The following is a 12,697-nucleotide window of genomic DNA, read 5'->3' as shown; positions in this document are numbered from 1 at the left end:
TCTTTGTCATGTTTGTAATATGTGTATGTGTTTAGAATTGTAGATATAATGGTGTTTAAGGATATAGTGACTGATTAAATAGATGCTGTGTCCTATGCTTGATTTTGTCTCCAAGTATTAAAAGTTTGAATTATGATAAGTAAATATTTGAAAAATTTATACAAATTATGTTTTTCATTAACGAGAAACCATTTTCGAAAATAAAAAACTACCCTAGTTGTAGTTAAATATTTTGTTTTTTAATAATAAATAAAATACATTAACATTTTCTCTTAATCTTCACTAAGTAGCTCCCTATCTGATTCCTCTAATTTTTTGTGATTAATTTTGGTACTAGGATTATTGTTCTTATTTCTAGACAAATAATAGTCTTTGAAAAGTAAATATTTTGCTACAATTATAGCTACTAAAAACACTCCTAGTCATAGTGGCCCTTTATCATCACTATTTTGGTCAGGACTGGACTGGTCACTATTTGTTTGCTTAGAGTTGTCTCTCAGTGGCTGCACCTGAAATCTCAAGTTGCTCCCTTTACTTCTCTTCTGCACCAACTGTCCAACTGATTTCAAGTTCTTTTCTATTATTGAGTATATCTTCTCCTAGAACAAAAATGTAAAATAACTATCCTTTTAATTTTTCTTAACTTAAATGGGCAATGGTTGCCTCTTAAGAGATATTATGATTTATAAGGAGTGAGTGTGGATTTTGGCACAACTACAGGTAGTTTATGCAACAAGTATTATGTAGTCTAACCAGAGGGTGTCCGTACATTGCAATCTAAAATATATTGTGTTACAGTACCCTGCAGCAAAGATTACACATTGATCTTTAGAAAGAGATGACGGTTTCGTATAGCGTTGTCTCTTTCATTGAGACCGAGAAAACATCACATAGGTACCTATGAGCGACAGAGACGACACTCTACGAAGCCCAAGTCTCTTTCGAGTCTTTCCTGGCGTGTAATGTATAGTTAGTTAGTTTTATTAATTTTATAGTCTGATTGCAATTATTATTACAAACCAACACACAAGAAAGCTAATGTGATAAAATCATCCTCATGTGGTAACTTTAATAAATTTTAAACCAGGGTTTTATGCTCAAGTGAAATAACTGTGAATAGGAGCAAACATTTTGAGGTTATCAGACATTTGAAAAATGCTATGACGTCCATGGAAACTGGCACTCGATGGATTGTTGTGTACCTCGCTACATAAATGTTTTAAATAGCTACAACACACTCTAAGGGACAGACAAGAATGTGTGGAGTTGGAATGACCAGACTTTGTTCTAGGCCCAATTATATTTTTAAGTGAAAATACTAAATAAAATTAAATATGATGAATCAAAACTGTTTTTTATTTTCACCAAGTCTTGTTGAAAAATGAAATAAATAAATACATATAAGTAAATAAAAGATTATGTAGGCATAAGTACAGATTAGTGATTCAAATTATCCAATAAGTGATTATTTTCCAAATATTAATTCAAAATTAAAAAAAATATTATTAATACTAACCACATTTATTACTCTGACTGATATGCACAATCATAATCTAGATGAGGTTTATATTAGGTATTTGAAATTAGGTACTTAATATTTATTTACTAATGATACAATACTTAATGTTGTAAATGCAAAATTGTGTGTCTGTCTGTCTGCTAGCTATTCACGATTACCAATCTTGACGAAATTTGGTGCTTACAGAAATTGTTTGCATCCTTTGCAGGGGAAGGGGAGTTAGGCTACTTTTTATTACATAAAATCAAAAATTCCCCACAAAATTTTTATAAACTAAAACTTACACGGACAAAGATGCTTAAAAAGAAGAACAAATAATAACTTAGCAATCCTTAAAATAATACATACTGATTTTGTTTCTTCATTTTCATGTCCTGATATGACTACTTTAACTTCATAATGCTTCTCCAAAAGTTTTGCCATTTTCTTAACACCCGTCAATAAGTCGTGCTCTGCTATTCTTGAAGACAGAGTTATCAACTTTTGTCCCTTTGTAGAATTATTCTCACGGGCAACCTGCTTCTCTTTCCTTCTTGAAATTTCCTCTTCATGGTATTCTGCATTTGTCATTAATCTGAAAAATACCGGCCAAGTGGTCAGACTCGCACACCGAGGGTTCCTTACTGGGGTATTTTTTTTGACATTTGGCATGATAAATCAAAAACTATTATGCTTAAAAATAAATAAAAATCTGTTTTAAAATGTACAGGTAAAGCCCTTTTATATGATACCCTACTTGGTATAGTTATTTTACTTTGAAAATTGAAACACATTTTAATTTTTTTTTCAGTGATGTAACCACCAATTCACGGTTTCGGATTTATTCCTTTACTTGTGCTATAAGAGCTACCTATCTACCAAATTTTATAATTCTAGGTCAACGGGAAGTACCTTATAGGTTTTCTTGACAGACAACAAATGGACAGACAGAAAACAAAGTGATCCTATAAGGACTCCGTTTTTCCTTTTAAGGTATGGAACCTTAAAAGACTTTTTTTTGCATGCATTCTCCTATTATAAAATCAAACATGCTCTGAGACATGGAGATAATGATGAAGGCCAAATTTGGATCTCCCACAATCCAGTTACAGACTTGCATTCACTTTGCTAACCTTGTGCACACAACTGATATGTGCTATCGCATGACACAGATCCTTCATAAAGAATTTCAAACTGTTTTTATTTCACAATACAAATAACTAAACTATTGTCATCTGTAAAATATATGAACTAGGACAAGTAACTCAAAAACTCTGGATTTAAAAGCATAAAACCTCCTCACAAATAAAATAAATATAAATTATTTATTAGTATTTATCTGTATATATAAAGAAAATACTTTTAAAGTAAAAATCATACAAAAATAAAATTATCTTTGTCTATCATCATTCAAGAAATAATTAAGTATAATAAATCAGAATTTAAGTACTTATCACTTTCAGACAGTATAATGAAAGCCCCATCCAGACGCTCCCCAGACACCCTACAAATCCATGGAAACCTGACAAATGGCAACCCTATACTAATACCACTATTGACTATACTGATTGTGACAAAACTTTCGAGTGCAAACTTTTAAACAAATGGTGAACCCAAAATAGTTTTAGGACTTCATGTATGAATCCATGGACCAAAGCTTGTAGCTTTGGTCCATGGACATACAAGCAGTACAGTTCAGTATTTAAGAAACATAGCCAAAGTCAGTCCGTTGCTAGAACTTTGGTTCTTCTTTTCATACTGTTGTTTTGACTTAGACATGCACTAAACTTTTGAAGGTTCTTTTATCTCTTCTAGTAGCAAGTAAATCAAGTTTAACTTACTTATAAACCGGCCGTCTAGTTTTCGAATCAGCATCTTGAACTTTTACTAGTTTTAACTCACGTCTTGCTGATAAATTCTGAGCGTTCTTTAAGTCTGTTATACTAACAGAATTATCCGCACCAATCAAAGTAATTCTGTTCTCGAAAGTCTTCTTCTTGGGAATGTCTTTACCATCTGCAGTTAACCTTGTACTTATTGTTCGACACTCAAATAATTTTCGGAAAATTACTAATTTATTCATAATTTCTGAAACTCTTTGATTGAACTTTATTAAATTTATTTATATCAAAGAGTAGGTATTATTTGTATTATTTACATAGTATGAAAAAATCCTTCTTTTTTTAATTTATTTTACGGCCCTGGATATCACTCTTTTACGGCTTAAAATAATCTTAACTACCTACCAAAGAGAATATAAGTTTTTTTAGCCGGTTTTACGGCCCTGGATTTTTAAGCCTGATAGAAGAATACAAGCCGCTAGCTGGGCGCAGCTCTTCCTTTCACAATGAAAATAGTTAATTTTACAGGACCTAAGGGATGTAAGGGACTCTTCAAACTTCAAGACCTTTTTTTAACCCCCGACCCAAAAGAGGGGTGTTATAAGTTTGACGTGTGTATCTGTGTATCTGTGTATCTGTCTGTGGCATCGTAGCGCCTAAACGAATGAACCGATTTTAATTAAGTTTTTTTTGATCGAGAGTGTTCTTAGCTATAATCTAAAAAAATTGGTTCAGCCGTTTAAGAGTTATCAGCTCTTTTCTAGTTTTCTTGTAGAAAAGAAGGTTAGATAACCGTTAGGTTCATTATATTATGTCAATAGACAAATGTCAAGCTGTCAAGATGGACGTTGCCTAAATACATAATTATTTATTTGAAAATGATGTTTTGGAAAACTCATACTTTGGATCGTCGGGGGTGTTATAAATTTTTAATTTACACTTGTTATTAACTATGTTGGCTAAACCCACGTCAATTCAGTGTTGCAATTTCAAAAAAAAAAAATTATACTGCAGTAGAGCTTTTTTCTCTCAAAATGTTTGAGTCTGTAGAAAAACATTTTTAGTTTTGTATCTATTCACCCCTGCGATTTTATTCACCCCGTTTTACGGTACCTATATTATGTATTAGCATTAGGTCCATTTCAGTAATATCTAACCATCTAAACACACGACCGTGTCTTGATAACCATAGATAATAAAATTTTGAAACTTGAAAGAGTTGTCATTGTCAATTGTTTCTGGTCGGTGTTTAGCTCTGTGTTGTGTTTAGGTTAGGTCGGTCCTTCGAAAAGGAAAAAAAATATCTTTCTTTCAGTTTTGAGTGACGGCAGGGAAGACAATCATGGTTGGTTTAATATTTTTAAAATCCAACAATATCTTTCTAATCTTCAGATAAACAGTGTTTTACTCTAATATAATTTGTTTTATAACGTTTCAGTCGGCCCACAAGACATTTATTATCAAGCGGAAGCTCGCTAAGAAATTAAAACAAAACAGACCGATACCTCAATGGGTACGAATGCGCACTGGAAATACTATCCGGTAAGTTTATTTATTATTTTTACAAGTAAGTGTAACGTGTGTTATTTCATTATGAATAATATGAAACATATTATATGAGTCTATAATAATATATCATAGCGAGTTCATGGCTAACTGAAAAGGCTTTTGTTTTGCAAGAATATTTAATGTTCTTGCTGTTGCAGTAAAACTAAATAATTTGTGTAATGAATTTGAGTAGATGGGTACCCTACAATTCTACAACCAAGAACTGAGCTGAAATAATACAGGAAATACCGCAAAACATAGCTCTAAGCTTTAATTCACTAAAATTATATGTACAACTATATTGATTGATGGATCCACATAGGTTTAGGTATTAAGGTGAATAGTCCCTTATAACCACAATAGGGAAGCAGATAAACAGATTCTAGATCCTGCTTTAAGAGCTGAAGCACTGAATTGGCAGTTCATTCACTTAGGGTCATATTTTATTCAGCTTGCTCATTAACCAACTTCAAAAAAGGAGGAAGTTCTCAATTACTCTGATCTTTTTTTACAGGAAAAAGGTATTTATATTTAATTTAAAGTAACTAATAAGCCTTTTTCTTACAGGTACAACGCTAAGAGGCGTCACTGGAGGAGAACCAAGTTGAAGCTGTAAGCTTACTGGCTGTTAGTAAATAAATAATGTAAAATCTCTATAGTGTTTTCTTTTAAACTTGCAAGATTTGTCTCTTATAGTGTCCTTTATACAATGTTATTATAATTATTTTAAAAAGAAGTAGATATAATCTTAAAGTGAAGACTTAAAACTATGATATTTAGATCATATTTGTAGAGTGCTATCTGTCTTATGCATGTCCATCTTCAGTTCTATCTACGTAGGTATGATGATGATCACTGTGTTCTTGGAGATAATGCTGACCATACCTAAGATTATTATGGTCATTTAATTCTCAGTTTATCTGTGTTTTATACTTCATGATTATAGTGGTGATGATGATAGTGATCAAATATCAAGGTTTTTCAAATGGGTTACGCCAGAACACTCGCTTCGTGGCCCTTCATTCAGGATCTTCGCGCTTTATATAAACATTCTAGGGGTAAAACAGACAAGACTGCGTGGAGTCAGGCTGCTCAGATTTCGTTCTGGGCCACATTTGACCCTTATGCATTACTGGATGACAGATGGACAACCATAATCACAGTTGAATATGGATATTTTATACTTGAAGACATTTTTCATCCTGAATTTCATACCTATTCCTATAGCTGTTTAATTAAGAATTGTATAGAATACCTAGGCAAAGTATGAAATAAAAATATTATATACATTTCCTGAATGTTGTAGGTATCCTATACAATACCAGACTATACAGATTGACGGTAATATATGCCAAGTGTCGCTCTATTTCGCGTGATGCAGGTACTATGTTAAAATTTATTAATACAAAGGGTTAAAAAAAATTAAAACTAATGAAACAACATTTAATTACTTAAAGATAGATTTAATTTATCCTTATTAATGTGTATAAATACATAATTGTTTTTTTTTTTCAACATTATTTACCAAACTGTACTTATAATAAATTATATAAGTATCACATTTTAATACTGACTAATCATGAGACATTTTAATCCCAGGAAAAAATAAAACTATGTCAAGTTGTTTCTTCTTTGGGGTTACCATCTGTTGCTTGTTGCTTCTGCGATTGTTTAATAAGTTCTTGTAATAATAATTCATTGTCTATTAATTCTAAGCTACCCGTGGGCTGAAACAAAACAAAATAATGTAAGTAAAAGTTTTGTTAAAAAATAAATTTATTTTTTACTACTACATGTATAGTTTTGTGCTTGACCTCAGCAACACCAAACTGTAGATTGATGCAGCCTAAGGTGGAACAAATAAAAATTCATGTTTTTCTCAGACTTGCTCCTACTCATTATTATCTGATGGTTCAAGATACATTGGTTTAGTTTATAATAATTATTATATTGACTTATAATAAATTAAATCAGGTAAAAATAATAATTAAAAGAATGAGTTTATTACCTGTTGTGCACTTATAGAGCGAGCCATTAGTTTCTGCAAGTACTTCTCTCGCCGGTGTTGCTCGCGTACACTTCGCAAGCGATCGAAATCGTCCATATCAGGGTCTTCGCCGTCGCCTCCATCCACTTCATCCACTAAAACAATTATAATTTCTTACAAATTATTGAAATTATGTTAGTCTTTATGTCAATAATGAGTAATATTTTGAGATGGGTCATTGGAAGGAAAACAAGCTACGTACCTACCTAATATTTTATTTATTTATACCAAAAATGAATAACAGTAAAGAGGAAAAGTTAGATAGGAAGTGGACAATGGGGCACTTATCTCTATTAGATATCTCTACCAGTGGACCCTTGGTTGTAGGAGAGGTTGCAAAGAAAGAAGAATAGAAAAAGAATTTGGAATAAGCTACAGTTTCATTCAAATATTGATGCAAAAAGCCTTGCAGGGGATAATTATTCCACTAATCCCCATCACCCTTTCATAGAGATGGTGTGATGCTTGTTTCTGCCATTTTCAATTCTGGATCCTTTCGGAAATTAGAAAATCAGTGTCGAGAAATCAAAAACACATTTTGGTTTTAGTGTGTCGCCATAAAATCTGGCTTTTTAGACAGGAAAATATTGTTTTACGTACACAATGTTTGGCTGCCCGCGGCGCTAAGTGAGGGCCCCACGTCGCTATCCAGGCGCGGCCGTATGTTGGGGAATGATGCTTGTGCGAACAATGACTTTGCTGCTGGACTCATGTTACCGTCTTCCCCGGGCTCCCCTCGGACCCACTGCGACGGCGGCGCTGATGTCGATAGTCGGGCGTCTTCTGTGTAACAAATTACATGCTTTAAGAGTGCTATCCATGGTCGCCCCAAGTCGAGTATGGACGCATGCTGTTCCAATCAACATTTACGGACATACTCAAGAGTGAGAAGGATGATTTTTTTATCAACGCAAGTCAACGTTTAGTATTACGTTATTAATTTAATATTATTATAAAAACTAAATTTATTTATTAATTTTATTCGTTCGATCAAATCTAAGTGTCAATTTTTCACATAAAAACACTACCTTAGGTGCTTAGGGTGCGTGCTAATAATACTCGTGCCTCCCTCCACAAAATACCAACTTAGGTCGTCGCCCCAGGAATGATGTCATAGTACTCAATACTCATACGTACTCATAGGATCGATAGACATGACTTTTTTAAGCTTTGTGGTTCTAATATTAATTTCATTCCTTACCAGCCGTATAATATAATACCGATTTTAAGTGTGTATGCCCTTCTGTGTCAATAGCGTACTAAAATTTATTATTGCGTACCTACTAAATTCGTTTCCATTAATAAGTGCGACGTTTTAGCGTGATTATGAATTTAATAGGATAGGTCATATATTGACCAAAGGCGGGTCGAACCGCCATGCCATAATGTACCTAAATCTAAGATGAAGCTGTACATTCTATCTACGGATACTGTATGATGCGTCCGAACTAACATAGGGAAAAGTTTCCGCCATGTTGTGACTCGCCAGAAATATATTTTCAACGGATTTTATAGAACTGAGACATTGCATACCTACTTATTTATTGCCGGAATATATCAATAAATTAATCGAATTATTTTCCGTGCAAACCGTAGTTTCAGTAATTTTCTTGTAACGGTTGACAGACAAAGGGCAAAATGGCTTTCTTTTTGTTATTTCGAATGCGTAATACCTACTTTTGCGTCAAATTCACTAATTTTGGAGGCACAAAGGTGGGAAACTTTACTTAATTATTTTAAACAAAAGACTGAGACTATCAAAGGTTGATAACCTTGACAAATCTGCGGTCATTCATCAAATTCTGCTAACGAGGTGTATTCAGTTCACACTCACGTCATACAGTTATCACTTATCACTTCAGTTATCACAAAGATGAAGTTACAAGGGCAACTCTGTTCTGCTGTGTATCTACTCATAAAACATTATTACCTATCTTCCTATTCGCTCTAATGATGCTGCGTGGGATTAGTTAAGGTGGTAATTCGACATAACGATTCTGAAACTTATTGTTTCGGAAAATTATAGGCACCTGGCTGACGACCGCGTCAATTTATGATTGTTAAAACACGTAGATAAAAACTTTGATTTCTGGAATAAAAAGTACCTACCCTATGCCCATCTCCAGCCGTGACTAGAAAACGGACTAGACACTTTTGCATTTCTAATAAGTACATAATAGTATGGATGCTCGGAAAAGTTTACTTCATTATTCATCCTACATCAATGGTTTACGTGATTTAGTTACTTATACAAAATACGCACCTCGTATTTTGCCATTTCGTATCGAATAGATTATACCAGCGACTTCGCGTGGATTTAATTTTTTTAAATCCAGTGGAAACTGAATTCCCGGGTTAAAAAGTAGCCTGTATTCATATCCGGGATGTAAGTTATCTCTATACCAAATAGATGTCCCCAACTTAATCTATGTGAATTCAGGTTGGGAATTCTCATATTAGTATGGTATTCTAGGTACTCACTAGAATTATGGTTAGAATTTCGAGAAGGCACATTGACAGGGTCACTCGGCGCGGGAGGTCCTTGCGCGAACAAACTCATTACTGTCGGTCTGAAAATAAAACTTAGGATATGTGTGACCCAGTATAACATCAGATTACATCAAGGTTGTCATTGTTATACCTACACAAACAGTTATACAGTGTTTATGAAATGGGTGCACAAGGGATTGAGATCATTGAGATTAAAAACCGAGCTACTACAAGCGTGGAATCGTCCAGTTACAGTTTTATCATAAGTATATGTAGAATTGTGATTTGATGTCTTATACTTAGTAATAAAGTTATATTCGATAACGCTGATGAGTCGTGTTTTTAATCAACTTTATTATTGTTTTAGACCAACGGTAATAAATAATGTTCCACTAGATGGGGCACTTTATAGACTTAACAACATGTTACAACGAACATTGGTGTCTGTCTGCACTCCTGTAAATCGTAATTCACTTCAGACAAAGACCGTTTTTACAAACAGATAAGTTAGAGCAGACTATAGGCACTAAAGTTATGTGAATAATAGTTTAAAGTTATCCTGCAAGTTTGTTATTTACAAACGTATCTCAACTCAAAATCAAAATCATATATTTAAAGTAGGTACTATTGTACACCTTTTGATGGTCAGAATTGTTAGATTTGTAATAATGGTGATAATTAATAACGTAAACTTAAAACTAAAGCTACGAGGGTTCCAAACGCGCCCAAGTCTGAGAAGAGCGTAATGCGTCTAAAGCGGATTAAGAGTGCGGACACCGATGTTCATTTGAACATGTTACTATGAAGCGCCCCATCTAGTGGAACATTTATGTCGCTGTTTTAGAAAGAGTTATTAGCACAAGTTACACGGTTTCCTGGACCTTCATGATAGTTGTTATCAATTTACAACATATTATTACAATTACATGATTATTTTACAACATAATGTTTGAGTTAATCGTAATTTTATTTTTGTAACATTGTGAATAAACGGTGAGTCGCTTAGGATGTTAGGAATGATGAAACTTCTAGAAACTAGAACGCGGTTCAGCACATGATTATCTAGATAAGTAGTTTGCATGAGTTTCCGTTTGAGTCACTATTTATGGTGTTGTAGGTACTTGTACTTGTCACTAGCACAGTAAAGTTACGCAACACACTATTTTTATAGTACCTACGTACTGTATCTGGGTAGCTAGGTATTTTTTATACATACATACATACATATTTAATGTATTCGTATTTGTCGATGGAATAGGTAAGCCGGGTAGCTGCGAAGAGGGGTTAACTACTAGTTAATACCAAATATATTTACTTAAGAACCTTAAAAAATTTAAAAAACGGTCAAGTGCGAGTCGGCCTCGCACACGAAGAGTTCCGTACTATCGCACAAGATATAACTAACATTTATATGTATATTACAAAAGCTACTTTATCCATATGAAACAAAGGCTATAAAATTATAATAAAAAACCGGCCAAGTGCGAGACTCGCGCACGGAGGGTTCCGTAGGTACTACAGACGTATTTTTTTCGACATTTTACACGATATATAAAAAAACTATTAATGTACAGGTAAAGCCCTTTCATATGATACATACCCCACTTGGTATAGCAATCTTAGTTTGAAAGTTGAAAATACTAATTTTATTATTATTTGTTCATGAACACATTTTAATTTATTTTGTGATGTAACCGCAAATTCACGGTTTTCGGCTTTTTTGCTGACGTCTGCTATAAGACGTATCTACCCATGATTCAAGGTCAGCGGGAAGTACCCTATAAGTTTCCGGAGAGACACGACAGACAGACAACGAAGTGATCCTATATGGGTTCCTTTTTTCTTTTGAGGTTCGGAACCCTAATGATACCGCGGGTAAAAGCCTATTTTGCATAATCACCTGTTTTCTGGCCGTTTTCCCATACTGGTAATAGTTGCTTGCTCGTCAACTTCCTCGATGACTTCTTTCGCGATCTTCATACTACCGCCGCCCGCCGTCGCCGGCTTGTTTAGCGTTGGGTTGCTGGCTGATATCATGAAACGTGTTCCTGCAAGACAAGATGATCCGTTAAACTCAATGTTTAGGATGTCTTAAATGTTTTTGATAAATTAAAAATATGATTTATTTTTAATTTATAATTAAATTTTAATAAAACCTGATTTTAGTTGAACACCGTTACCTACGAAAATTTAAGCAATCCTCAAATTATTTAAGGTACATAATATATTATATCCATTATAATACAACATCTTATCATTTTTGAGCTAATTTTTCGCTCAATGAGCGTTTTCGGTCCTTGAGCGTAACATATAGGTAGTGCATTTGCATACTAACTACCTTATGATATACATGTATGAGGTAGGTATTGTAGTTACTTACATAGTCACATACCTAGTTACATAACATATTGTTAACAGGAGAAGAAAATCTTGAAAGTAAATTTAATAATTTCATATGATTCCTTGACCATCCATGTGTTATTAATTAGGTATAAAAGAACATTCCTATTGTTCAATTACTAGGTGTAGAACAAAAGCAATAAATAGGCATCGAGTGTTGTGTTTATTATTAAGTACTATGTATAATAATTGTACTAGGTACGTTCGTGTATTAGTAGTACCTACAGAAGTCATACTTGACCGCGTTTGTTAATTTTCCTCTTCTATTTACCAACCTCACACGCCATTTCTTGTTTTTTAAGTACTTTATGATACAAAATGCATAACCTTAACATACTTCGTTCATTCGCAGTGAAAATTTATAAGGCGGTATAGCTTAAGCATACCAAAACATCTAACTGTAGGCATGTCTTTGAAATCTAAAGCATGTCTGTGTAGAATATAATACAGGTAATTATTGTCGATCTGGTGTGGTCGATACCTGCGTGTGTACCTATACCTCGGTATCTAGAACTTAGGTATGTAGGAATCTGTTTAATGAAAGCCGATATTGAAAATTTTAGGTTGTGTATCCCTGTATGTTTTATTTTTATTCGCTGTTATAATTTCATTTTACATTCAAAACTGTTGTATTAATAGACTATGTATAATAAATTTAAATTCTGTAGAATTTTATTGAGTAAAAAATATATTAATAAGTAAATAAATTCAATTTGGTATCGAAACACGCGGATAAGAACAAGTAAACAAGTAACGTTTTCCAGTATTGCAGATTTCTAAAAACTTTCACTACCGATCCGCTTTCGTTAGATAGGTAGACTCTATTTCTGGACTAGGTATGTGTGACCCGTCAATAAACCAGAACATTTTCAC

The 12,697-nt window shown here is 33.5% G+C and overlaps 3 protein-coding genes across 7 annotated transcripts in view; 1 reads left to right on the top strand and 2 right to left on the bottom strand.

The window, feature by feature from the left end:
• Positions 1–219: 219 nt before the first annotated feature.
• LOC123866170 (translation initiation factor IF-3, mitochondrial-like) overlaps positions 220–12,697 on the bottom strand; it is a 26,394-nt gene continuing 13,916 nt past the window's right edge. The window contains exons 2-4 of one of the 2 annotated variants that reach the window (XM_045907566.1): positions 3,340–3,607; positions 1,868–2,093; positions 220–599 (exon numbers count right to left, since the gene is read on the bottom strand). In XM_045907566.1, coding sequence (XP_045763522.1) covers positions 423–599; positions 1,868–2,093; positions 3,340–3,581 — 645 coding nt within the window. In that variant the 5' untranslated portion in view covers positions 3,582–3,607 and the 3' untranslated portion in view covers positions 220–422. Of the gene's footprint in view, positions 600–1,867; positions 2,094–3,339; positions 3,660–12,697 lie in introns of those variants that run through there. The other variant, XM_045907565.1, reaches the window with a different exon arrangement.
• On the top strand, positions 4,556–5,541 carry LOC123866173 (60S ribosomal protein L39). The gene is made up of 3 exons (XM_045907570.1): positions 4,556–4,684; positions 4,778–4,881; positions 5,455–5,541. Exons 1-3 carry the CDS (start codon positions 4,682–4,684, stop codon positions 5,501–5,503), a joined length of 156 nt encoding a protein of 51 aa, XP_045763526.1. The 5' UTR covers positions 4,556–4,681; the 3' UTR covers positions 5,504–5,541.
• LOC123866164 (bestrophin-4-like) overlaps positions 6,330–12,697 on the bottom strand; it is a 24,557-nt gene continuing 18,189 nt past the window's right edge. For all 4 annotated transcript variants that reach the window (XM_045907552.1, XM_045907550.1, XM_045907551.1 and 1 more), the window contains 5 exons: positions 11,325–11,472; positions 9,416–9,504; positions 7,535–7,717; positions 6,896–7,029; positions 6,330–6,614 (listed from right to left, as the gene is read on the bottom strand). In XM_045907552.1, the coding sequence (XP_045763508.1) occupies positions 6,504–6,614; positions 6,896–7,029; positions 7,535–7,717; positions 9,416–9,504; positions 11,325–11,472 (665 nt within the window). In that variant the 3' untranslated portion in view covers positions 6,330–6,503. The remainder of the gene's footprint in view (positions 6,615–6,895; positions 7,030–7,534; positions 7,718–9,415; positions 9,505–11,324; positions 11,473–12,697) is intronic.

Source organism: Maniola jurtina, chromosome 6, assembly GCF_905333055.1.
Source record: "Maniola jurtina chromosome 6, ilManJurt1.1, whole genome shotgun sequence".
Lineage (NCBI taxonomy): Eukaryota > Metazoa > Arthropoda > Insecta > Lepidoptera > Nymphalidae > Maniola > Maniola jurtina.
Note: the sequence above shows the minus strand (reverse complement) of the source record. Positions and strands in the feature narration are given on the sequence as shown.